This window comes from Maniola hyperantus, chromosome 4 (assembly GCF_902806685.2).
Source record: "Maniola hyperantus chromosome 4, iAphHyp1.2, whole genome shotgun sequence".
Classification (NCBI taxonomy): Eukaryota; Metazoa; Arthropoda; class Insecta; order Lepidoptera; family Nymphalidae; genus Maniola; species Maniola hyperantus.
The window spans coordinates 4,444,862-4,471,391 of record NC_048539.1 but is presented as its reverse complement, the minus strand read 5'-3'; the positions used below and the strand labels follow the sequence as shown (position 1 = coordinate 4,471,391).

At 39.4% G+C, this 26,530-nt stretch overlaps 1 protein-coding gene across 1 annotated transcript in view; it reads left to right on the top strand.

The window, feature by feature from the left end:
* The first annotated feature begins 6 nt into the window (after positions 1-6).
* The window catches only part of LOC117981976 (maternal protein pumilio-like), an 82,963-nt gene continuing 56,439 nt past the window's right edge, over positions 7-26,530 (top strand). Inside the window, exons 1-4 of the mRNA XM_034968249.2 lie at positions 7-66; positions 1,098-1,170; positions 1,968-2,068; positions 2,429-2,608. Coding sequence (XP_034824140.2) covers positions 1,110-1,170; positions 1,968-2,068; positions 2,429-2,608 — 342 coding nt within the window. The 5' untranslated portion in view covers positions 7-66; positions 1,098-1,109. The remainder of the gene's footprint in view (positions 67-1,097; positions 1,171-1,967; positions 2,069-2,428; positions 2,609-26,530) is intronic.

Here is a 26,530-nt window from a genome sequence, read left to right as displayed (position 1 = left end):
CGCACGCGATGGCGGCGCCGCAGGCCGCAGCAGCTGCATCACCTGCCGCACCTGCAGCACCCGCAGGTGTGTACCAACGGAAACTTTATCGTTGCAGCCAAGCGCTAGTCTAAAATTAAAATAAAAAACTTATTAGGCGCATCACATACCATGAGAGTGGAGTTAGCGTAAATAATAGGGTGGAGCCGAGGCGTAGACTTTACTGATACCAACTTATACAATGCATAAATGAGAACACGCTCGTTATATTTGCTCTGAGTCAAAAGTACTGTTTAAATCTTACTTTTGACATGGCATCTTAAAGCTATAATTACTTTAACATATGGTTGAAATTGTGGCTCCTTATAATTTGTACACAATCTCTAAAACTAAATTGGCTAAATCTAGTGCTATCTATTTCCGGGAAGAGCTTTATGAAAGAGATAGCAATACATTTAGAATTTAGAGATTGTGTACAATATGGGAAAAAACACAGAATATACAAAGTTTGAAACACTTTGAACCGCCACCACTGCTATGTTAAAGTAAATAAAGCTGAGTAGGAGTTGTTATCCACTCCAATCTGTAGTTTGCGCTGCGCCTAAGGGTCTATGTAGCTTCTGAAGGCCTATTTGATATCCCTATAGACTCATAAATTAGTTGTACATACATGCAAACAAATGACTACGTTTTGGTGTCCATGTGTTCTATCATGTCATCATCATTGAAGTTCAGTGCATATTATGTTACAGTAGCCGGCAGGAAATATTGTACATCGACCTTAAAGAGATTTCGATCTGTCACTCAAGTCATACCTATGTGACGTTTTGTCGGTCTCAACGGCAGAGACAACTTTCTACGAAACCTCTACCTCTTTCTAAAGGTCGATGTGCAGTATTTCCTGCCGGGTACTGTATGTCGATTGAGCACCAAAATCCAATATTGACTTAGCATTAATAGTGTGCCTACAACCAAATTACATCTATATTGCTGCTATTTTACTAAAAAGCAACAAAATATTTCAAATTATAACTTTCCCAATTTAAAAAAAGTGTGTATTTATAAGTAGTTTTGTCGGTTTTGCGTAATATTTATTATATAAATGTTTCATTTTGCAGCACCACCCTGGAATGCTAGGAGTAGCGCCACTGCAGGGGTTGCCGCATCCACAACACCCGCAAATCCATCCTGGTTAGTATGATTCATTGTCATCATCATCAGCCTGTGGACGTCAACAGTTGGACATAGGCCTTCCCTCAAGAGCGCCACCACACCCGGTCCTCAGCCTTCCTCATCCAGCCACTTCCCGCCAGCCTCTTTATATCGTGCTGGAGGGCGTCCCACACTACGCTTGCTTTTAACGCGGTCTCCACTCAAGGACTTTTCGGCTCCAACGGCCATCGCCTCTACGACAGGCATGACCTGCCGACTGAATTTAATACACGAGAATTTAATTTACACATCCGTGTAACCGATTAATATGAAATTTGGTCTTTAAGCTTTTTGAATACTGTGGAAATTTTCCAGGATAAAAAGTGTGTAATTCTTGCTTCCCGGGATGTAAGCTAACTATCTACCAAATTTCATCAAAATTGATTAAACTGTTGGGACGTGAAACGATAGCAGACAGACAGACACACTTTCGCATTTATAATATTAGTATGGATGTTTAAGTATTGTGCAAAATTAATAAGAAAAAGTTGATAGTAGGTAATCTAAATATATAAAAGAAAAAGGTGACTGACTGACTGACTGACTGATCTATCGATGCACAGCTCAAACTACTGGACGGATCGTGCTGAAATTTGGCAAGCAGATAGTTATTATCATTTAGACGTCTGATAAGAAAGGATTTTTGAAAATTCAACCCCTAATGGGGTAAAACAGGGGTTTGGAATTTGCGTAGTCCACGCGGACGAAGTCGCGAGCTTGTCGTGAGCTTTTATTCAAGAGTGCTGTATTCAACATTGTTTTTTTTTCTTTTGCAGGTATGACTCTGAACGACTCAATGAATCAGCACATCGAACTTGTACTACAAATGGAACAGCACCCACAATTCGACAACAACAGTTTTGCAAGCACACAACAGGTATACAAGCTTTCAGTAGCAATTTAAAATATATAGATTGATAGAAGGAAGCAGGCATAAGACAATATGTCAAAAATCAAAATATCCTTACAGTACCCGGCAGGAAATATTGTACATTGATAATAATACATGCCTCGACCGGGAGTACCTTTCTGGCTTCGTGTTATAGCCGTCTAACTCACTCGACCAGAAAACGCTTACTTCCCGGTCTGGTGCAGTAATGTACTATTTCTTCTTGTGAGTAGTGGCTGCGTCAGGCTCTTACAGTCTCCATATCACGATTCACGATCTACCACTACAGTTCCTCGTTCACGTCCAATACATGTTGAATTAGTATGCACTAGAAATGTTTGCCCACAGTACACGAGCGTAGGCGGCGTGGGAGGCGTGGGCGGCCCCGGTGGCGTGGGTGCTGTGGGCGGCCTGGGTGCGGTGGGCGGCGCCAGCAGCGGCGTGGGCGGCGCGGGGCTTGTCAACGGCGCCTCCGTCGTGCAGCCCGCGCCCGACTCCGCGCAGCACCACCAGCCCTTCGAACTACAGGTTAGTGTTTAGTTAAGTCACAGAATGATTTTAAGCTTATTTAGTGTTCTAACGACATATTTTAATGTACATAACAGGTACATACCACGATTAATTTGAAGGTTTTATCTGACGATATTTCGACCACGGGTCGTGGTCACGACGGGGGCAGTACTGCGAGAGATGATTACTATTATTATTTACATTAAAATAAGTCACAGAATACTATTCCCAAGCCGGAGGGGTCACTTGCTCACGAGACCTGAGATACGAGTATATACTAACGGCAGTGCAAGTTGTCGACGGCGCCCGCTCCCATTCGATCTCAAAAGAGAGATATAAAGGATAAGAATTTATGCGATAAAAGGAGGAGTTTGTCGAACTTTATATTGCAGTGCTGAATTGCACTTTATTGCTTCATGACAAGAGTTGCTATTTATTTAAACGTCTTTGCGGAGTGAGCATCTTACCTTTAAGGTACTGGTTAAGCCACTTAATACTAACATAATAAAGATGTGACGGTGCCCCCACAGCCAATTTATCATTGCCGCCAAAGTAATGACACTGCTACTGGCACGCTGGCGACTGGCGTCTGGCGTCAATCGGTTGTCGCTATTTTTTCCCCGTGTCCCGTATCGTCCCGTATGTATAGTCTGGTATCGTATCGTATCGTATCATATAGTGGTGAATGTAGGTGTCCCGTCGTGACCACGACTCATGCAACCGAGTCGAAATATCGGCAGATAAAAATCACCAAATTAATCGTGGTATGTACCCGTTTTCTAAAATGCAATCCAATCCTAATCCATACTAATATTATAAATGCGAAAGTGTGTCTGTCTATCTGTCTGTGTCTGCTAGCCTTTCACGGCTCATCCGTTCAGCCAATTTTGACGAAATTTGGTACAGATATAGTTTGCTTCTCGGGGAAGGACATAGGCTTTTTATCCCGGAAAATCAAAGAGTTCCCACGAAAAACCTTCATCCACGCGGACGAAGTGGCGGGCATCATCTAGTAATATTATAAATGTGAAAAAGGGGATGTTTGGATGTTTGTTACTCAATCACGCAAAAACTACTGGTCCGATTTGGCTGAAATTTGGAATGGAGATAGATTATACCCTGGAGAGTGACATGGGCTACTTTTTATCCCGGAAAATCAAAGAGTTCCCTCGGGATTTTGAAAAATGTAAATCCGGGGACGAAGTCGCGGGCATCAGCTAGTGTGTCTTTAAACGACGAAATAAGACGCCGTCCTATTGACGGCTTTTCTGAACACCACCTAGCCATAAGAGATGTGTAAGTCGAAATAAGCCCCAGATTTTTAATACTGATGGTAAATCGCACGGTTGCGGGATATGGAAGGCTAGAATAGCCCATGTATGTTATCTTATTCAAATCATAAGCATTTATTAAACGTTTCGAGGCTTTCGATGCTCGTTTCCTAGCTTTAAGTTGTTCATTCGAATAAAACGATTATTTTACAATTGCTAGTTTTGAAACAACAATTCAGAAATCATAACATCAGATATCGGTTACTTCAAATTGTTCATGATGAATGCGCTTTTGTTTGTATACAGTACATAAATAAAAGCTTTTTATAGGCATAGAAAAGACTTGATCAATATTAATGTTGTACCAAAGGGCCATTAAAACACCATTAATATAACGACTGTCAGCCATAATACTATTGTTGTTTTCGCGAAAAATAGCTTGAATGGAAAAATTAAACCCTTTTCTGTACTATACAACTTACTAATTATTTATTTTCATTAAATGTCTAAATAATTAATTAAAATTTATTATCTGGCGTAGCGGTGCAGTGCGATGTGGTTGTATAAAAGGTTCCATCCTCGGCTAGACGCTATCCGTTTCCCAAACAGGCCAGCTCAAATCATATTTTTATCTACATTCGAAAACGTACCGGTTTAGCATTTAGGTATCATGCCGCGTAGAGGACATCATGACTTATTATCAAAGTAGATTGTAAGGCATACCACATGCAATACGTCAATGATTAATTATTTATTATACTTTCAGCCTCTTGTTTGTTACTTCCCCAGCTAGGTTTTGAGTGTGTGCGTACTTCGCAAGGTACTAGTAAGTGTCTATCTTTGACTCTTCCCTGACTAAAGTTTCTTGAAGTCGTATCTTTCGTCAAACTAAAAGGGCTCACATTAAAGTAGAATTTCGAAGATGATACTTATCATTTAATGTAATTAATGTTAAAACTGTAAGAAATATATAAAGTTTCACTTAAAATTAGCTTACGCGCCATTTTGCATTATCAATACTTAAATTTTTACCATTTGGTTGTGACGTGTCTGTAATCTCTTTTGGCCTTCTGTTATACCTAGATTTAAATTTAAATAATAATTATGTATTTACGCTGTTGATTACTTTCAAATAAACAAAATAAAAATAAACAAAATAATTATATTCTAACTAATTTTGGAAGATATTTAAAAAAATTATAGCCAGACCCATAATATAGGTGTTATTTTACAAGTCTTAGATAGTTGGATACACAATGGGTACACAACATAGTACAACACCGAGTTCGGTGAAAGGCAACGGTTTTAGGCCGAAGTAATCGTAAACCTACTTTCTTTATGCTAGCAACCATATAACTGAATCCTTAATGCTTAATTGGAGTTGATTGACCATACGACTGGCCTTTATCGACGACTCTGACGTTTTGTTTATCTTCTCGTATAAAAATCAAGGTAGTGTTTGTTTGTGTTGACAATTTTGGGTAGGAAACGAGATATTACTTTTGAATATTAGTCCAATACTTGTTTTTCCGTCTTCCGGAAGACGCAGTGTTGAAAGACCCCACACTAGGTGGACGGACGACATCAGACGAGTCGCAGGGAGCAGCTGGATTCAGGCGGCCCAAGACCGTGGCGTGTGGAAGTCCCTACAAGAGACCTATGTCCAGCAGTGGACGTCTATCGGTTGACGATGATGATGACTTGTATTTATACTGAGAATACAACATAACTTGCATTCTAAAAACTTTATATTAGTCATTTTCAATTTTGTGAAACAATATTAGAGACTGGTATTTCGTAGTAAAACAAGGGAACCTAAACTGAGCTGTGAAGTCGGAATTTTGTAGTTATAGAAAGAAAGAAGCCTTAAGATTTGAATTTTGAAACAAAAAAAAACAGGGTACCGCCCCATCTCCTGAATATAAAAGTGAGAGCCGAAAAAAATATTAGTTCACCCTCGTAGAGGTTATATATCTCGTTGAATATATTAAAATCATTATGGGTGGATATCATCGGAACCTTACCTCATGCGTGTTCCCATACGCACTTGACCAATTTAAAAAAAAATATATAGATTTGACCAAGACTAATACGATTGATGACTTGAAAGATACTGAGCCAGAGCCAAATTCTTATTAGACCTTTGGATATGCCTTAATGATACAGAAACCCATCAGATTATAGATGACGTAAGCTTTTTAAACAATAAAAAAGTTGCTTGAAGTATATTGTTAAACAAGTTCTATTGCGGATTTAACGATTATCTCAATTTATAAAAACTCTGTTTTTATACGTGGATGTGTTATTATAAAAACAATAATATTTGTTAACTTGTTACGCAGGCGAAGCCAGCGGCTGATACATAGTGAGCCAGCGCAACATGCATTCCCATTCCCACGTACGAATACGACCCGTACCTATAGCTGACGCGGCGTAATACCAGAACCCGCGCGATGTGGGAATCGTAATATTAAGTTAGAATATTCTCATCCGTAGAGATAAGCACTAGTTTTTAGTCTTTTCATTTAAATGTAACTTTGAATATAATTATTATAAGGATATTATCGCCGACTAGTTTTCTTCCATCCACCTCCTGCGAGCCTAAACCTTACTGGCGCAGTGACGGGGTAGGATAAGCTGTACCTGTAGCTGTATCGGACAACTGTGACGGAGAACAACTTATCCTGAGAACCTACCATTCGGAGGCCGCAGTGTAGTGGAGAATCTAAACTTCGATTCGTGGAAAGAAATAGATCGGCGATGCGGTAAGTACTTGAATCGTTCAAGTTCCTTTTACCTATCCTTTTCCGACTAACAAGAAAAAGAGGTATTGCGTTTAATTTTTTTTTCAATTGATTTTTTTTTAATCGTACGTTTATTGAATCCTCATTTATATATCGTCCTTATTCCTAAAATTTTATAATCTAGGTTTATACAAAATCTATAGACTTATTTAATATAATTTTAAGTGAACTTTAGGGAAGTAAATTTTTTATTGAGTGTTTTTTTTAAAAAAGTTTTTTGAGTGTATTTTTTGTGTGTGTTAGTTTAATTTTTATTCGTCAAGATTTTTCATCCAAGGTCAGGACGTAGTTTCGTAGGTTCGGTTAATAGGTCAAGAGCCGTAGACGAATCTAGGAACTTAGAAGACATGGCATCAAACGATTTAGATACTATCTATAAATCTATTAGATTTTTACCCGAATTTGACGGAAATCCTCATGTGTTAACACGGTTTATAAAATTGTGTGACCAATTAGTGATTGCCCATTTTGACATTAGTCCGGGACATGAGTTACAAAATTCGGCATTAATTAGTGGAATATTAAATAAAGTGACAGGTTCCGCGGCTAGGTTAATTAATGCAAACGGTATCCCAGATAGTTGGAATGGCATACGAAATGCCCTTATTAATAATTTCGCAGACCATCGCGATGAGACCGCTTTATACAATGATTTGTCTCTACAGACACAAGGCTCTAGCACCCCACAAGAATTTTACGAAAAGTGCCAAAACCTGTTTAGCACAATTATGACCTACATTTCCCTACATGAATCCGTACCTACCACAATAGAGGCTAAACGGCAACTTTACCAAAAGTTAACCTTGCAGTGTTATTTACGTGGTCTAAAAGACCCGCTAGGCTCAAGGATACGGTGCATGCGGCCAGTGTCAATGGAAAAAGCCCTCGAATTTGTACAAGAGGAACTTAACACCCTATATATACAACAGCGAAATGAAGGCGGGTTTTCTCAGAAAAATTTTGGACATAAATTTTCCGTATCAAATTACACAGGTCCTTCAAGGTCACAAGGTTTCGCTATGCCTGGGCCATCTTGGCAGCAGCCCATACATTTTAGACCACCTCAGAGTCAGCAACCTATGCATTTTAGACCTGGTTGGAAACCTAACCCTCAAATGCATATGCGTGGTCCTAGTCGTACCCAATTAATGTTTCGCGCTCCTCCACCGAATTATAACCCGAAGAGCAACGTTTTCAAATTTCCAAATCGACACCAATCGCCTAACAATTCTAATTTCCCACGTCCCATGAGCGGTGTGAGTCATTTCACCCCTAGACATTTACCACCATCGGGACATGATTGGCGTAAATGTGGTAATCCACCACCAACTAACTATATGAAATCACGCGACGTCAATTTTAATGAACTAAACTATGACTATGATTATGATTACGATGACTATGACTACGATTATGACTATGACAATTACGAACAATTTACGGATGAATGCTATAATTACTATGAGGAAAGCTCCTCGAACGTTGAACCAAGTCCAATAATAGAAGAAGTTGATCAGAAACAGGAAGTCAGTTCTAAGAAAGAAAATTTTCAGATAGTCAGCGAAATCCGAAAAACCAAGATAGATGTTAATTTTTATGTCCAGCGGCAACTTGGTTATGTACAGATTAGTAATCCACCTCTCAGATTTCTTATCGATACCGGGGCGAATCAATCTTTTATCAGTCCTGAAGCAGTACAGATGTATTTTAGTAATATGCCACTTAACTATGAACCCTTTGAAGTAACCAACGTGCACGCAACAACTAAAAATGACTATTCCATTACATTACCTTGGTTTTCCGAATTTAACGAAGATGGTGATATTACTTTTTACGTATATCATTTTCACGAATACTTTGACGGTCTTTTAGGCCTAGATTTACTTGAAAAATTGGAGTCCACTATTAATCTTAAAGACAGAAAATTAGTAACGCGTAACGCTGAGATTCCAATAAAAATGTATGATTCGCGGAACGTTAATTTGTTCGAAGACATTATTCCTGCTCATTCTTCAAAGCTATTTGCATTGCCTATTAATTCGCAGGACGGTGATGTCTTGATTCCATCTCAAACTATATGCAACTGTATTATTTCCGATTGTATAACACGCGTTAAAAATAAGAAAGGATATGTTGAAATTACTAATGATTCCCCGAATGATATAGTTTTTTCCATAGACAAACCCATATCAGCAGAACTTTATAATTTTGAATGTGAGCAAACCAATGTTTCTTCGAATCGTGCTAAAGAAGTTTTTTCTCGTCTTCGCACTGGACATTTAAATCCAGAAGAAGCAGCTAATTTGAAAGCACTGTGTGCAAAGTATGCCGACGTGTTCTATCTTGAAGGTGAACCTTTAACGTTCAATAATAAGATTAAACATAAAATTAAGACCAGCGATGAAATTCCTGTACATACAAAAAGTTACAGATATCCTTATGTCCACCGACAAGAAATTAGAGATCAAATCAGTAAAATGCTTGAACAAAATATTATAAGACCTTCTGACTCCGCCTGGAGCTCTCCTATTTGGGTGGTTCCCAAAAAGGCAGATGCTTCTGGTCGTCGTAAATGGCGTCTTGTCGTGGACTTCAGAAAAGTAAACGAGAAAACGATTGATGATAAGTACCCTATTCCCAACATCACCGATGTTCTAGACAAATTAGGGAAGTGTCATTACTTCACTACCCTAGATTTAGCTAGTGGCTTTTACCAGGTTGAAATGGACCCCGCTGATATTCAAAAGACTGCATTTAATGTAGAGAATGGGCACTATGAGTTTTTAAGGATGCCCATGGGGTTGAAAAATGCTCCATCGACTTTTCAGCGAGTCATGGATAATGTTCTCAAAGATCTACAGAACAAAGTGTGTCTAGTATATCTTGATGACATAATTTGCTTTAGCACAAGTCTTCAAGAGCACATAGTTAATTTGGAAAAGATATTTCAGAGATTGCGTGAGTCAAACTTCAAGATACAGATGGATAAGTCTGAATTCTTGAAGTTAGAAACCGAATTTTTAGGTCACATAATTTCTAAAGATGGTGTAAAACCAAACCCCAATAAAATAGCAGCCATAAGTAAATATCCGTTACCAAAGACTACGACACAGATCAAACGTTTTCTCGGATTGCTAGGATATTACAGAAAATTCATCCCTGATTTTGCACGTCTAACAAAGCCCCTTACTCAATGCCTGAAGAAAAATTCTAAAATAATAATCGATGATGAATACATAAGGTGTTTCGAGCACTGTAAGCAACTGCTTACCAATGATCCCATTTTACAGTATCCGGATTTTACTAAAGAATTTTTGCTAACAACTGATGCTTCTAATGTCGCAGTAGGTGCCGTTTTATCACAGGGCCCAGTAGGGTCTGATAAACCGATCGCATATGCATCTAGAACTCTTAATTCTAGCGAATTGAACTATAGTACGATAGAAAAAGAACTCTTAGCAATCGTCTGGGCCACCAAGTATTTCAGGCCTTACCTTTTTGGACGTAAATTTAAAATTATTACAGATCATAAGCCCCTGCAGTGGGTAATGAGTCTTAAGGAACCTAATTCGAGACTTACAAGATGGCGTTTAAAACTCAGCGAGTTCGATTTTACGGTGTTATATAAGCAAGGAAAGTCTAATACCAACGCGGACGCGTTATCGCGCATTGAAGTTCATGTGGAAGAGCTAAGTTCGGTTGCTGTGAATCTATCGGACGGAGCTCCCTCTTTAGATGACTCTGGAACTCTCTCAGCTCCGGAAGCTGAAGATGGTTCTAGAACAGCAACTGTCCATACTGATGACGAAAGCCCCATCTTGGAAATCCCGATTACAGAACATCCGTTGAATAAATTTACTAAGCAAATCGTTTTTAACGTTGTAGGTGATATGAAAACCAAACCAGTCACTACAAACCCCTTTGAGAACCATAAGCGTACGACTGTTCAATTATCTGAATCAAATTTAGAAATAGATGTCATCAATGCTATTAAAGAATTTGTTCAACCTAAAATTAAAACTGGTTTATTAATCAATCCACCATTGGCTATGTATAAGATAATTCCAATAATACAGAAAACCTTTAAAAATTCGTCAATGATACTCAATTTAGCTAAAACAGAAGTAGAAAATGTTCGAGAATATTTAAGGCAGCAACAAATTATAGATAAGTACCATGATGGCAAGACAAACCACCGCGGTATCAATGAATGCTTTCTTGCTTTATCTCGAAAATTTTACTGGCCTAAAATGCGAGAGCATATTTCAAAATTTATCAACGACTGTGCAGTATGCGGACAGGCTAAGTATGACCGTAATCCAATCCGACAGCAATTTCAAGTAGTTCCACCACCCAGTAAACCTTTTGAGCTTGTGCACTTAGACCTCTTAAGTGTAGAAAGCTGTAAGTTTCTGACAATAGTCGACTCTTTCTCCAAATATGCTCAAGCATATTTCTTAGGAGACAGCACGGCAGTCAGTGTAGTTCAAGCATTACTTAAATTTAGTACGCATCATGGAAATCCTTTAACTGTAGTTACTGACAACGGTCCGGAATTTAACAATCAACTTATATCTGAGTTCTTCAAACTTCATAAAATCCAGCATCATAAGGTCGCACCACATACTCCTAACGAAAATGGTATCGTTGAAAGATTTCACTTAACACTCTTAGAACACCTTCGTATCTTTAGAATCAGTCAAAAGGATGAATCAGTAAGGAACCTGATACCTTATGCTCTTCTAGCCTACAATAGCAGTATTCATAGTTTCACAAAATGCAGACCAATCGAAATAGTAACTGGACATTTTGACCCACGCGACCCACTCGACATAGACCTCACGACACATGTCTTACAGCAGTACATACAGGATCATAAAAATAGAATGAAAATTACATATAACCTTATCCACGAATCCTGTAGTAGTCTACGCAGAGATTTAACTAATAGTCGTAATAGAACTAGAGAGCCCGAAGCAAATTATTCCCCAGAACAACAAGTTTTTGTTAGTAACCCTGTTGCCTCTCGTCAAAAGGCAGCTCCCCGCTATACTCAGGATGTAGTTGTGGCAAATCTCCCAATCCACATCTACACTAGAAGAAAACGAGGCCCAATCGCGAAGTCAAGACTAAAGAGAGTTCCTAACACTGCCCAATTGTTGCAGGATCCTCCTTATAATCAATCTACTTCTGCAGCCAGTGGTAATGATCCAACATGATAGAGTTAGGATATTATAGTGTTAGGATATTATAGTGTTAGGTTAGTATTATGTAAGAAATGATATCATTTTGTTTTTCATAGTTTAAAAATTTCCTGTTAGTTTAACCTAAGTATATTATGTATTAATTTCCCATTACCACATACGCATCATGATATCCTTGTCACTTATTATCCATTCCTTGCTTGAACGAATACAGGTACATAGAGGCTGAATGCTCGAAGACCAGCAAAGGTTATCTATATTATATTATTCCGATATACGAAGCTTATAGATTTACACTTACCCAGAATAGAAGAAGACATAGCCATCCAAGTTATAGTTTTACCTAAAGAAGAATCCTTTGACTCAAGACCATCCATTATGAATAATTGAAGTCCACAAAACTGGATCACCTACATGATGCAAGTGCAAAGGTTTCATCTCAAACGCCTATCACTCTACCTCCAAGTACGGACCATGGAGTTATTTATCACACAATCATTACCATTCGCCATATTAATTGGAACCTGCAGACTGAATATGATCATTACAGTTTATCAGAAAATACATCGCACGAAGACCTTGCAGTTAAGAAACATAACCAAAATTCTGAGTTCTTCATCCGATGACCTTTCGGCGCAATTCACAGCCAAGGTGTTCCATATGCGCCGATCTGATGGGGGAGGTGTTACGCAGGCGAAGCCAGCGGCTGATACATAGTGAGCCAGCGCAACATGCATTCCCATTCCCACGTACGAATACGACCCGTACCTATAGCTGACGCGGCGTAATACCAGAACCCGCGCGATGTGGGAATCGTAATATTAAGTTAGAATATTCTCATCCGTAGAGATAAGCACTAGTTTTTAGTCTTTTCATTTAAATGTAACTTTGAATATAATTATTATAAGGATATTATCGCCGACTAGTTTTCTTCCATCCACCTCCTGCGAGCCTAAACATTACTAACTCATAATAGTTTGGACTCTTATGGATTCTTTACGGAAAACCTAAAAGAATGATATCCTTTATTGTTGTTGACATAAATAAACTTAAATTCTTGCATTATAAGCTAATTAGTTAGGTAGGTACTTGACGTTTTGAATCTCAAAAGTCTAAAATACTAGACGATCCAAAATATTGTAACTTTTCTGTTATACGATTGGTGATAGCCTAGTTAGTGGTTAAGATGTCGTACTTCTATTTGGAGGTTCGATTCTGGGCATGTACCTACCTCTAACTTTTCGGAGTTATGTGCGTTCTGAGCAATTTAATATTACTTGTTTTAACGGTAAAGGGAAACATCGTGCGGACATCTGCACAGTGAAGGAAAACATCTTGGGGAAGCCTGCATGCCTGAGAGTTTTCCATAATGTTCAAAAAGATCCGATTCGCACATTCGACTATGAGCAAACGCTACTAATTCTAAGAAGAGACCTTTGCGCAGTAGTGAGCCGGCCATGGGTTGATGATGATGACTAGCCTAAAAGGTGTTGGCCTTTGCCAAAATCGAATGCAATTCGATGTCTACGCATTTTTTCGTCACTCACCAGTCTATAGTCCGTCAGTCAGTCAGTCCGGCCAAAACTAACTACAGGTGCTCAGATAATGACGATTACATTGCAAATCAGGTTGAGTTGCAACTTGTAACGTAAAATATAACATACATAATCATGTCCGATGAAGCATCACGCTTGTATTTATTAATAGCTGATGCCCGCGACTTCGTCCGCGTAGATTTAGGTTTTTAAAATCCGTTTCTCTTTGATTTTCCGGGATAAAAGTAGCCTATGACACTCTCCAGATCTTTAACCAAGTATATCCATACAAAAAATCACGTCGATCCGTTGCACCCCTCGCGCCTCTACTCTTTCCGCCTTCTCCACTCCTGTCCCGCTGGCTAGTTAAACACCGATTTCAAAGCCCAATGCATATATGAATGTTAGCAGAATTTTGCGGCGTCGCGTCGGTTTAGTAGTTCCCTTTTCTAACAGACTTAGTAGGCCAGTTTCTAAATTACCATGATTTAGGAATGTAATTCCTTACATCATCAGGGGTTGGGTCCTCGAATATAACGATAAGGTCTAAACCTGGTAGATACCTCCAATATCAATTATAACCGACGGTTTCTAAGTCCCATCAGTTTGGTGGTGATGTCACCTGCAGCATCAGGATTGAGGAGTTGGAATCCAAATTATTTATTTTATTTTTATTTTTATTTATTCGGATCAACAAACAGTAGCACGCAGTGCTTGGATAAAAAACAGTAATAAAATAACATAGTAATAATATACGTGCTACCCACTACGTCAACCACATAGTTATTATTATTAATTAATATACTTACATGTGTAAAAATATATAAATGTAGTATAAAATATAAATAAAGAATATATTAGTACCATACCATCTATCTAAATTCTAATTATCCTACAGGCTTAGTGTAATATAGCAATATTATTCCTAAGATAATTCATGACCAGCTTCTTGAAAGAGCCCACCCGAGAGGAAAAAATGTCAATATTTCCGAAGCATGCATTGTATGACTGTGTCATTCTGTATAGCGGTGATCTCTCACCAGAATTTGTACGGCATTTTGAAGTAGCAAAAAGTTTGTGTGTTAGAGTGCTGCGTACATGACTTCTGGCAGGAATTCTATAACAAAGTTTACGAGTCAAAGGAATACAATCATATATATTTATGGGACAATGTCGCAAAGTTTCTCTATGGATTAAAAAAATTTACGCAAATCGGTTCAGAAATCTCGGAGATTTCTGTGTACATAGGTAGAAAGAAAGACACTCTTTCTTTTTTGGAAGACTGTTAAAAAAGTACTTTATGGTACTCCTTGGTCGATTCTCTACTTGTCTGTGAAAGTCCCGTCAAAATAGGTTCAGCCGTTCCGAAGATTAACCTGTACATACAGACAGACATAAATTTTAAAATCGTTTGATTCATTTATGGTACAGTTTAAAATTAACCATAATATGAGCTTAATATGAGGTAGTTATTTCGAATTACAGACAGACACTTCAATTTTATTTATTAGTATAGAGTATACATTGATGAACGTTGTACAGAGATAGTTTGTGTTATGTTATATGTAGCTGAAGGCGCGTGCCTCTTACGGGCCCAATCTCCGGTCGTGTTCACACGCATCGCGTCGAAGCCGCTCTAGGAAGTAATAAAGCTACACCCTAACTGCACACGTCATTACCGATTGTAACGGCGCATATACGCGAGAGAATCGGCGAGGAGCGCGGGACCGCATACACAATATCGCAACACAATGACGCCTTATCGAATTGCCGTCGTCAAAGTGCCGATGCCGTGAAGCTACGTTTTATATACTATTTTTATTGTTATTACATCTGTTAGTGTATTATATCAGCATCATTGAGTATCTTGCAAAATGATTGGAAAGTCAGTAGGCGGGTTTTACTACGAACGGCTATAATTCTAGAAGCTAAATTCTTTCCATGTGAGTTTACGTTTCTATGAAAATGAGCTCATCTAGGTTATCGATATGTTTATACGTTTATATATTAACATCATACTCTATAATGCCCGTAGCTTCGTCCGCGAGGATTTAGGTTTTTAAAAATCGCTTGTGAACACTAATTTTCCAATATAAAAAGTAGCTTGTATCAGCAAGCTATCTTTCTACCAAATAGATGTACCCGCGACATCGTTAAAGATTATTTCACACTACGGGATATAAATTATATTATAGTCCGGTCAATATGATCGGTCCGGAATATTGGGAACACCAATATTGACCGGACTATAATATAATTTATGTCCCGTAGTGTGAAATAAGCTTTAATCGTTTAATGTAAGCTTTATAAAACAAAAGATAAAAAGCCTGTTTATTCCCGGTATGTAGGCTATTCTCTATACCCGTCTAAGCGGTTGAATGAATACGCCGTGAAGGCAGGCAATCATCAGGCAACACTTACATTTGTAATGATAAGTATGAATTTTAGGTACCTGCGAATATAATTACACAATTTCAATTCCATTCAATTCAATTTCTTTATTGCGAATTTCGGTTAGTTTACAGATCTTAAAGATATTAGTGTACGTCCAAATTCTACCTTGCGTCATGCAATAAATACGATAGTACAAATTAAATTAAATTAAATTTCTTATTAAAATAGACCCATACAAGCTCATTTAAAACCCCTGTCAGTATATAAATGTCCCACTGCCATTGGTTAGAAAAATTTGATTGGCCCTAGCGTGAAAGAACCAGCCAAGAAGTATTTCCACAGTATACGTTTTATATTTCAAATCTTCAACAAATACCCGTAGATTCGTTTGTTTTACATAATTAAATAGCTTTAATAAATTAAGATTTGCTAGGCAAGTCTTTTTTCCTCTGTATCATGCTGCATTTGTTTAACTTCATCACGATAATTAACTTTAATTATAAAGATGTTTTAATTTGATGATTTAATATTATAAAAACTTTAGCTGACTCCCGCCCCGGCTTTGCTCGAGTAGAATTAATGAAAATCCTAAAATCCTGAATCACGTATTCTTAATTTTTAGACGAAAGCCCAAACACCTATTGATATAGCTTGAAAAATGAGGGACTTTCATACTAACCTGCCACTCCTATTTAACCTCCTTAGTGGTGGAATTCCCTAAAATCGTGAACGTACCTATACATTTTTAATCGGAAGCTTAAATATCAATTTTCATGAATATACCTTGAAAAATATCGGACTTTCATACAAACTTTCATCTCTATTTAATCCCTTTAAGAGTGGAATTTCCAAAAATCATTTCTTAGTGAATGCCTAAAAGGAACCCACTGTCCAAATTTCAAGTTTGTAATTCGAGCTGTGAGTTGATACTTTGATAGATTCGTCAGTCGGATAAGTTTTTTATAAGTATAGATTAGGTACAATACAGAATAGAAAAGAATATGTTTTTTTATTCATGTAAACTTTTTACAAGTTCTTATGAATAGTCAGGTAGTTTTAATTTACCACTGGTTCGGAATGCCGTTCCTACCGAGAAGAACCAGCAAGAAACTCGGCGGTTGCTCTTTTTAATTTTTCAATTTACAATGTTATTATACCGTACTATACAAGCCATTGCAGCCCCGTGCATTGCTGGAGCGAGTCAAATGGTCATTACGATAATGTAGTAGGGTATAGTGTATTTATTGGATTACAGGCGTTCTGTCTACAACGCTGGCTTGCGGTTTAATAAGGATAATCGTTGATTGCGCTGTTTTTATACTCGCGAGCTAATATGGACACTGGACAGGCGTAGGCCGGTAAGACGGATTTGCGCGTGGAATTATGTGCCTATATAATTTAAAAGTAGGTAGTCGTAAACAGAACATTACCATAAGATTTTAAACATTTATTTTTGTTATTCTATTTATTGCCCACTTACCTACCGGAACGATTTATTAAAAATTAATAGCCCGTTTCGTTTGGATATATTTCTGTTTGTAATAATATACTGTAACCAATACTAAAATATGTACTACTATTATACTAATTAGTACATGTTGTATAGAAGCAGGCGTTACTTTGCGGAAGTCCATGATATACAATGAACCCAAAGCTTAATTTGCTATAATCCGCTGAAACAGGTCGAAACTGTATGATGCAACAAGCAGGATGCGAAATGCACCGCCCGCCCTCCCACTGCTAACCATGCAGGAAAAAGCAGCCACTGTGCAAGCAATACGCACCACCACCACGCAGCATCACAAATCCCAAACGGTGCTAATTATTAGTACATATCAAAAATTGCGGAACCTGCCGGCGGTAATAGGCCCTGCGTCCCCCTTGTTACCTATCGCTCCCGGAGCGCCTTTGACCACTAAGCCGGTTTTGCAATTTTTTTTATATGTATTTTTTATTTATATCTGTAATCTGTTGATAATTTGTTGTCATTATAATATGTATTTCATAAACTGGCCCACCCAAAACTGCACCTCTGGTGTGCAAGCCGCGAGGCTCCCACTAATCCCATCGCCTCCCCTGAGAAGTTGTTTCTATGCTGCGACGTTACATGCAATTAAAAGTTAACCGCAAAGCTTTATGTATTTCCTTTTAATAATTAAAGCAATTATCTAGAGTTCAGATAGCGTCAAGTAAAAATCTTAAATCTTCAGAACGAAAACGGTCGAGAACAACCAGAGCATATAATATGAGGTTAACGAACTTAAAACAATATGTCGCTTCGCTACCTGCAGCTTGGTCTAATTTACCATCCGTGTGAAAATTCCACATTATTTACACTGAGATAATGCGCATAATGTAAGTAGGTAGGTATGTAAGAACAGCTTTTATTGTGATATCTACTTACAAGTTCCATTGTTGCTGGTCTGATTTCTAATGACAGTCTTACCAGAGTGAACGATCTTTCTGTGAAGCAACGGTATCTTTCTTCATATAACTAGTCACTAGCGGCCCGCCTCGAGTTCGTCCGGGTTGAACAACATAATATTATACGCCCTACTAGTTAATGCCTGCGAGTTCGCTCGCGTGGATTAAAGTCCTTAAAACCCTGTGGGAACTGTTTGATTTTCCGGGATAAAAAGTAGCCTATGTCACTCTTCAGGTTTTAACTATATCAATGCAAAAAATCATGTCGATCCGTTGCGCGTTGCTCCGATGCGGCGTGATTAGTGATTGAAGGTCAAATTAACAAACCAATAAATCAACAAACCAACCAACAAATAAACACACTTTCGCATTTATAATATGGGTACTGATGTCCATCTCTAAGTACAAAGTATAAAAAAAAGTCGCTTCCCGCTGTCTGTATGTATGAACGCGTAGATCTTTTAAACTACGCAACGGATTTTAATGCGGTTTTCACCAATAGGTAGAGTGATTCAAGAGAAAGGTTTATAGGTATAATTTAATATTGGTTTGTGTTAATTTGTTGAAATATGACGATATTTGAACAAAATGTCGGAAGAAATAATTTTACTTTAATTAACAAATATTACGCGCAACAAAACGAGACGGAGGCGGCGGTGGTCGCATTTATAATATTAGTATGGAAGTTACACTACAAAGGTATCTACATTGCCACCCATGCGAAGCCGGGGCGGGTCGCTAGTCTGTAATAATGTACCTTTCAAGAGAAATAATTTTTCAAATAGTTGCAGTGGTTCCGGAGATTACCCTCCACATATACAAAATCACAAAATTCGCACTGTTTCTTTATTTAAAGTATACACGAGTTTTTATAACTTATTATTATACGCGTATGAAAAATAATATGAAAGCAACCTTAGCAGTTAACATGATTCCTTTTTATTAAGTAGCTGTGTAATTTCCTAATTTGAGAATATCTATACATAATTAACGGACGTTCACTTGACTATTCATTACTGGCAATTAATTCCCGCGGGTTGCGCTCCGCGGCGCTGAGATCGACCTCGTGGGAAATTAAACTGTGCGCGCCCGTCTTGTGCCTCCGCCTCCAGCTCCTCGCGCCTCGCCTCTCGCCCGGCCTCGCCTAGCCGCCCCGCACTCACATATGAACACTTTCTCTCTTGAATTTTCTCATTTTTCTAGGTGCACTTTGCAACGCTGCTAGCTGCTTGCGAGAATGTGTAATTTGTGGACCGCGCACAAAGATACAGACTGTTGGCCGAGAAAAAAGACAATGTTTTTAAGAATTAATTACCTGTCGGGCCGTCTCTTTTGTCTTCCCTGTTGGTAACGCGTGGCGCTGTTTATTAAATAATCAGGAGGGTATTGAAATTAGCCTGCGGCTTGCTAGAGGCCCACGTGAGTGGCTCATTAAATATGGAACCGTAATCAGTATGGTGCTCGCAAAGTCCCTTTTGCTTTGCTGTCAAATTCTGCCACAGATATTCTTGTTTTAGTTGGTGGTTTTCAGAAATTAAATACATTTTTGTCGAAAGAAATAAATATTGCAGGGCTGGTTACACAAACAGATCTATTTTTTAGAGTCACATCTAGATTCTATCGATTGTATTGACGTTTTCTTTCGCCAAAGCGGAAGAAGCATACAGGTGAATCATGAATGTTGCAATGAACCGAACGGTTGCCGTGAATCGGATCGAATTAACTCAGCTGCGCCCGATTGCGCTGCCACGCTTCGGCGACCGCGGAGAAATTGAAGTGTACGAGCCGTTACAAACGACTTGCAAAACTTACTGCTTAATTGCTCCACCACCAGATAATAAGGCTCATACTTTGTAGACAATTTTATGACATTAAAATATCTTATGATGCTATAGTACGACGAAAGTTATATTTGCACAAAGGCAATTCTTCCGCAAATATTACTTTTAAGCTTGAGAATGTTGGAAGAGTTGTCAAGACTAGCGTTATAAGATTATACTAGCTTTGACGGTCTGACTTCAACAGCCTTCTTCGCGATGCACTTTTAAGTTCGCTCTTTTGAGATTTAACCTAATTGGCCACTTCTTGGCTAGGTCGCTTCGTTCAGTGGTTTTAATTAAAACGCATACGAGTACAACACAAATATTATTCCCTTATTACGTTACGAACTTACGATTAGATAATGTCATCCGAGGAATCATGTTACATGTTGTGTCATAAAGCATGTTTGCATCGAGCGACGTCCAGCACCGAGCACGTCAATGCATCGCGATTATGAAATATCGGCAGCGCAATATCGCAGTCTATCGTTCACGGCCTAATTGATACAATGATCGCGCTGGTGTTAGATGAATTATAACGTGTCGGGAGATTGGAGATGGGCCGGTGAGATGAGAGCGGTAATTTGTTGGTCGCGTCGCTCGCGGCAGCACCGGAGATAACGCCTTATTGCCAGCGCCGCGCCTCCGTCCGCTAACTAACGCTTATTAAACTTCAACAACGCTCCCGCTGATCACTTCACCTCACCATCTTGTTAACTCTCTAAACTTAGATTAATCGCTCGCTTAGCCCGCTTTGCCATTGTTATTTATTTTCCCAACAAAACGACAGCTTTTTCTCCGTATAAGATCTTAGGCAATTTTCATTCTAGTTTCCACGAAAAAGGTAATCGATGTTGATTAACAACACCGTGTCTGTACTGATTTCTTAATCAGTAAACATTTTTAATATTGTGTTTAAAATAAACTAAAATTGGTTTTAAATTTAATTACTTAAAATAGACAATTTACTTAAATAATCATACGGTAATTTTAACAAGAGGTTTTTTAACTTGCAAATAAATACTTTTGCAAGTTATATTAGTTTGAAAGAGAAACGTTCCTATTAGAATTATACTTATATTGTCACGTTTACGTCCACGAAACTAGTTTTATAGTTTATACTAAGCAGTTGAGCAGGCGTGATACAACACCACGCAACACGAACTATGTGTAGAAACAAAGGAAGTCATCCAAACCTTCCGCGAGACAGTCACGCGAACCGATTTGTTTTCTATGAAAAGTCAAATCGCGTCTACTCAATGTTAAAGGCTGTGGTGAACCGTATCAAAACTATTGTTAAGAGCGCATAATATGTAAGTACCCTAAACAACCAGTTGTGAATTAATAGGAAGAAGAATATACAAATTGGTATAGTCCGCGACAGGTTGAGATGGAAATCGGGGTACGAGGCGGGGGAACGTCCCGCACACCCGCACGTCACCCGGGCTCGTCCGCACCGGGTTAGCGCGGGGACTGTGCGGGTATGTGGGGCGTTCCCTCCCCGATTGCCATCTCGACCTGTCGCGTACCTACTATAGCTCTTCCATTGTACCAAAATAATGGTTTGTACAAACTGTGGAATAATTAATAAAATGCGATCTCAACGTGAGTGTTGACCGGGGTGACTCGCAAACTAGCGTGGAACAACGACTTCGCGAAGGCTCCGACACGCACAATGGCCGTTCTGTTTGCTTGCCCCTGTTGTTTTGCTGTACTATTCGGTACCTCCTGCATTTATGAGAAATTGCTTTGCGCTGTCGTGGTCAGAGGCTTGATTAAATTTCAAACCGCATTCGTATTTTAGATGCCGTCTCTCTGGTCTCTGCATGGTATGGTACTTACAAATAAAACGTGCTAAATATTCACTTCCCACCTTCCCACATACCCAAATTGTTCTAAAATGATAGGTAACTGATGGCTACGACATAATCGGCGTGGATTTAAGTTTTTAAAAAACCTGTGGGAACTCTTAGATTTTTCGGAATAAAAAGTAGACTACGCCCTTCCCCGGGATGCAAGCTATCTCTGTACCAAATTTCGGCAAAATCGGTTTAACGGATGGGCCGTGAGAAGCAAGTAGACATAGAGACAGTTTGCATTTTTAAGGTTCGTACGCACCTGAGCGGCGCGGCGCGGTGCTTCAGTCCGACTGCAGAACGCGTCACCTCAGGCCGCTCGACGGTGCCTACCGCACTACAACTTCAGTACGCGGCACCTCGCGTCACTTGCGCGTCACTTTTATACCCGTTCACGTACGAGCGCGAAGCGCCGTGCCGCGCCGCTGAGTATGTCGCACTAGCGTCACTGCACTGCGCGTCGCTTCGCTGCGCTTCAAAATATTCTCTCCAGCCGTGCCGCGCGGCAACGCGCGGTGAAGCGCTGTGCAGCGCCGCTCTAGTGCGATATGCGCCATACAAAATGATAGAAATGATATTTTGACCCTCTGTGCCGCGACGTGCAGCTCGCTGAAGCGCCGCGCCGCGCCGCTCAGGTGCGTACGAACTTTTAATCTTAGTATGGATTGCGCCATTTGTTTGATTACCAGTCAGTACCAAAAAGTTCATGAGATCCTTTACAACAAACAGCTTGAGCTAAATTTTTTAAGGACTAATTTAAATCAAGCTGTAGATGTATAAAAGAAAAACATTGAAGAACATAACAAAACTACATGTTTACGATGCGAAGATAATCTTGTATTTGAGACTGTAATCATTTGATGCGCAGACTAATAATATTCGGTAGAACCTCTTTACGTTTGTCTGAAATGCCACGGAGGATTTGTCAACGGGGACCCGCGCCGACCGCGAGGATTGCCAATGTCACCATCGGCACATCACGGCTTAGTTGCGGAAACCCAGATTAATGAGATGAGCTTTGCTTTCATTTCACGTGTAAGACTCCTGAAATTGCCTGACCGAAATATTCTTATACGATTCGGTTACAGAGTTTTCCTCCTGCAACGTGTTTGTATTTAAACACGCAAATATTTACATTTTCTGTCATTATGTAATATGTTACCAGCGCAGCGTCTACTTGCAATATTACTGGTGGCTTTAAGCTCAATTCACACTACGGGATATAATATAATTTATATTTCGTAGTGTGAAATATATAACACAGACCAGAGACGGGCAGCAGCGTCACTGGTGCGAAATAGCCTACAGCCCTGCGCTGACCAACCCGCCTGCCCAGCGTGGTCAGTATGGGCATTACTTCTAATGGCGCGCTCTTGGAAAGGCCTATGTCCAGCAGTGGACGCCAACAGGCTGATGGATTGGATTGGATTGGAGTGTGAAATGAGCTTTACTCTGCTCCGATCATGTTACGCAGTACGAAAACGAGTGACGCGGACGCCCAGACGGACATTTCCGAGCAATCGATATCTTATGTACCTATATCCACTTACTACGTAGGTAGAACGCTCCGTTCCATGCAACAGACTCTTGTAAATAAGTAAAACGTTAGTGATAATAAAATTCGGAACCCCACCATTGAAAGGGGCACGTGAAAACGATTTACTTTATAGTGCAAATTAACTTCTCTCCATACGAGTTCAACAATAGAAACTGAAACGAACCTGATTTTGTTATAGGCGATTTGTCCGGGCACGTGACATTTCTGTTTCAACACCACCAGTTCTTTTTCACTCCACACTACAAACATCTTTTGTTAACGGCGGTCTCTCCGTCACTCGCTCCATACAAACGTAGTTTTGTTCTCAGTTGAAATATTCAAATGAGAACCTATCAAACTCGATGTAATTTTGTAGACACCTACTAGAAACTAATATCTCTCTGTGGTGACCAGATTTTCATAATAAAAATAACTAGGTATAGTTTTAAAGTTACACAGGTTTAACTTTTGAGACCGTGTAACTTTAAAACTGAATATTTTAACGGAAATCTGGAAAACCACAGACATTGAACTATTTCCTAGAACGTATCTACAAAATTTCTTTGGGTTTGATTGGTTCGCATTTAAATGGAAACCAAACTATAGTACGTGACAGGTCGAAATGACAATCGGGGAGGGAACGCCCCGCACACCCGCACAGCCCCCAGACCCCGCGCTAACCCGGTGCAGGCGAGCGCGGATGACGTGCGGGTGTGTGAGGCGTCCCTCCGCCTCCGATTGTCATCTCGACCTGTCGCGAACTATACGTTTGTTTGGAACGCACTACGAATAAACCCCTCACAAGTGTCACGACTCATAGATTATAACCTTTAAAGTTCAGACTGATATTTGCATGAAAGAGGAGGGTATGAGTACGACCTTATAATAATTATTTTCGTTGCCATAGAAAATTCTGTGACGCCCATAAGTAGTGAAATAATTATTTGGTGCTTAATGCCCACGTCTGGAGTCTGGACGGGCATAAAGTAATAATAGCCGTGAATTAAACCAGTCGTACAATCGCACTAATTCTGCTGTGGCTTCAGATCAGCGTCGCCTAATTAGCTCAGCGTTTGCGTCGGCCGGAGCAGCCGGTCAAAGGATTCGCCGCTCATTACGCCGTGCCAGCCTTCCGCGGTGTCGGTACGGGATTGTTGCTAAACGCTTTGGATACAGATTATTATGATAGGCCCGCGCGCCTATAGATAGAGTTCGCCGTATGACTTCTCTAAGAATATAAAACTAACTATGTATTACCCGCGACTACGTCCGCGGTACGTTTCTGTAATTTATAGCCTATGTTACTTCTGCATAAAGCAGCTTTCTAATAGTGAAAGAATTATTTAAATCGGTTCAGTAGTTTCAGAGTCCTAACTACAAACCCTGGGATCTAGAAAACTGAAATTTTGCCCAGAGGTACCTATAACGTTGATAAGGAATAAGTCAGTTTTTTTAAATTAAGTCACCGGTAAAACTTTACTATCTCTTTAAGTTAAGGGATTGTAGGGTAGGTCAAATGCTATCAAATGACCCCTACTAATATCATCGGGTGCCGTTTTTGATTTGATTAGTGTTTTATGTCTTCAGAAAAATTATTATTAATTGGGATGTCCTCGCGTTAGAAATAAAAAAGTTACCATTGTAGTAAGCTTTAGTTTTATTTGATAACTTTTAAAGTTGTTAAACCGCGTTTTTTCCTGAAAAACAAAACTATGAAACGAGCAAATTTAAGGATCAGGAGTCATTTGATAGCAATTGACATCCCCTACAATCGCTAAAGTGGATTATGACGTTTTACCAGTGAATCCTGTGTACACGAAAATAACGTAGCCGGAACAAACCCTTTACCTACGTAATATAAAGCGAACATGCTGCACGTAAATCTAAACTTATTTTCATTTAAAAATTAAAAAATATATAAATATTTCATGTTGGTCAATCTTATGGCTCTTGTAATATTATGTCAAATTGACGATTCTAACACCAGTTCAGAAAGCAGAGTACCTAAGCACTGAAAAGAGCCAGCCGGCAAGAAAAATTAAAATCTGTTTAGCCATTGTTTTACACTGAAAATAATAGATATTTAGTATTAGGCAAGATATAGGCGAGTTTGCACAACAACCTAACCGCAATCGAAACAGAAGATTGTTTCTTGTGTTGACTCAATCTGGGTATCGTAGCACTGTGCCATAGTTGTCGTAACTCCTAATACATAATATGGTTGGTTAAAACTAAAAGTATCTCACTAGTTAAGCTTTAAATTTCAACTGTAGTAGACATCAGAACATAAAATCTATGTAGAGTTTGTGATTTGTCTGTACATACCTAGTAAAATGATAGGATAGATCGATATAAGTTACGGTAACCTTAATTTAATTTATGGCAGAAGAAATAGTGAAGATAGGGCATAGCGCAAAGTCAGTCACGGAACACACGGTCGGGTCGGACAGTGCGATGCGATGTTGGCGGAAAGCGCGATAAGATCTAGGCGGGCACGCTCTGCCGCCTGCGCCTCCCACCGCCGCCCAGTGCCTCCTCGATGAACCCCCGTGGATGATTCGTCACGCTGCGTTAATGGCCCTACAGCACGCCACTACTTGACTTGTAGTATCTGCAGTGATATATAAGTTTAAACTGCTTTTACCTCCTGCCTAGCTATAGTTACTATTTTGCACTTGTTTACAAATTTCTGTAAACTAAGGGTAAGTTCACATCTCAGTCGTAATGTATGTTGAGACGAGCTCAACGGAACTTCATGCTTACCAAGTCCCAACGCTCTTCGTCTGTATGTGTTCTGTTGTTTGCCCAAATGTGCTGTTCCTGAAGGCATGTTTTACCGTCTGAACCTAGCTTTAGTGTTTCAAATAAATATTTTGTGTCCGTCCGTTCAAGACATGCACAAAACGCGACGCCAGCAGCACAACAGAACATCACACTGAAAGCGCGCATATGTAGTAGGTACGCGTGTACGATTTTTTACATAAATCAATACAACACAGCACACTGCAGAGCGCGACGGCAACGACACGCGACTGCACCAACGCCGCTCCTATAAGTGCACTGCACTAAGCCTGTTAATACAGTTCTCTGTATTA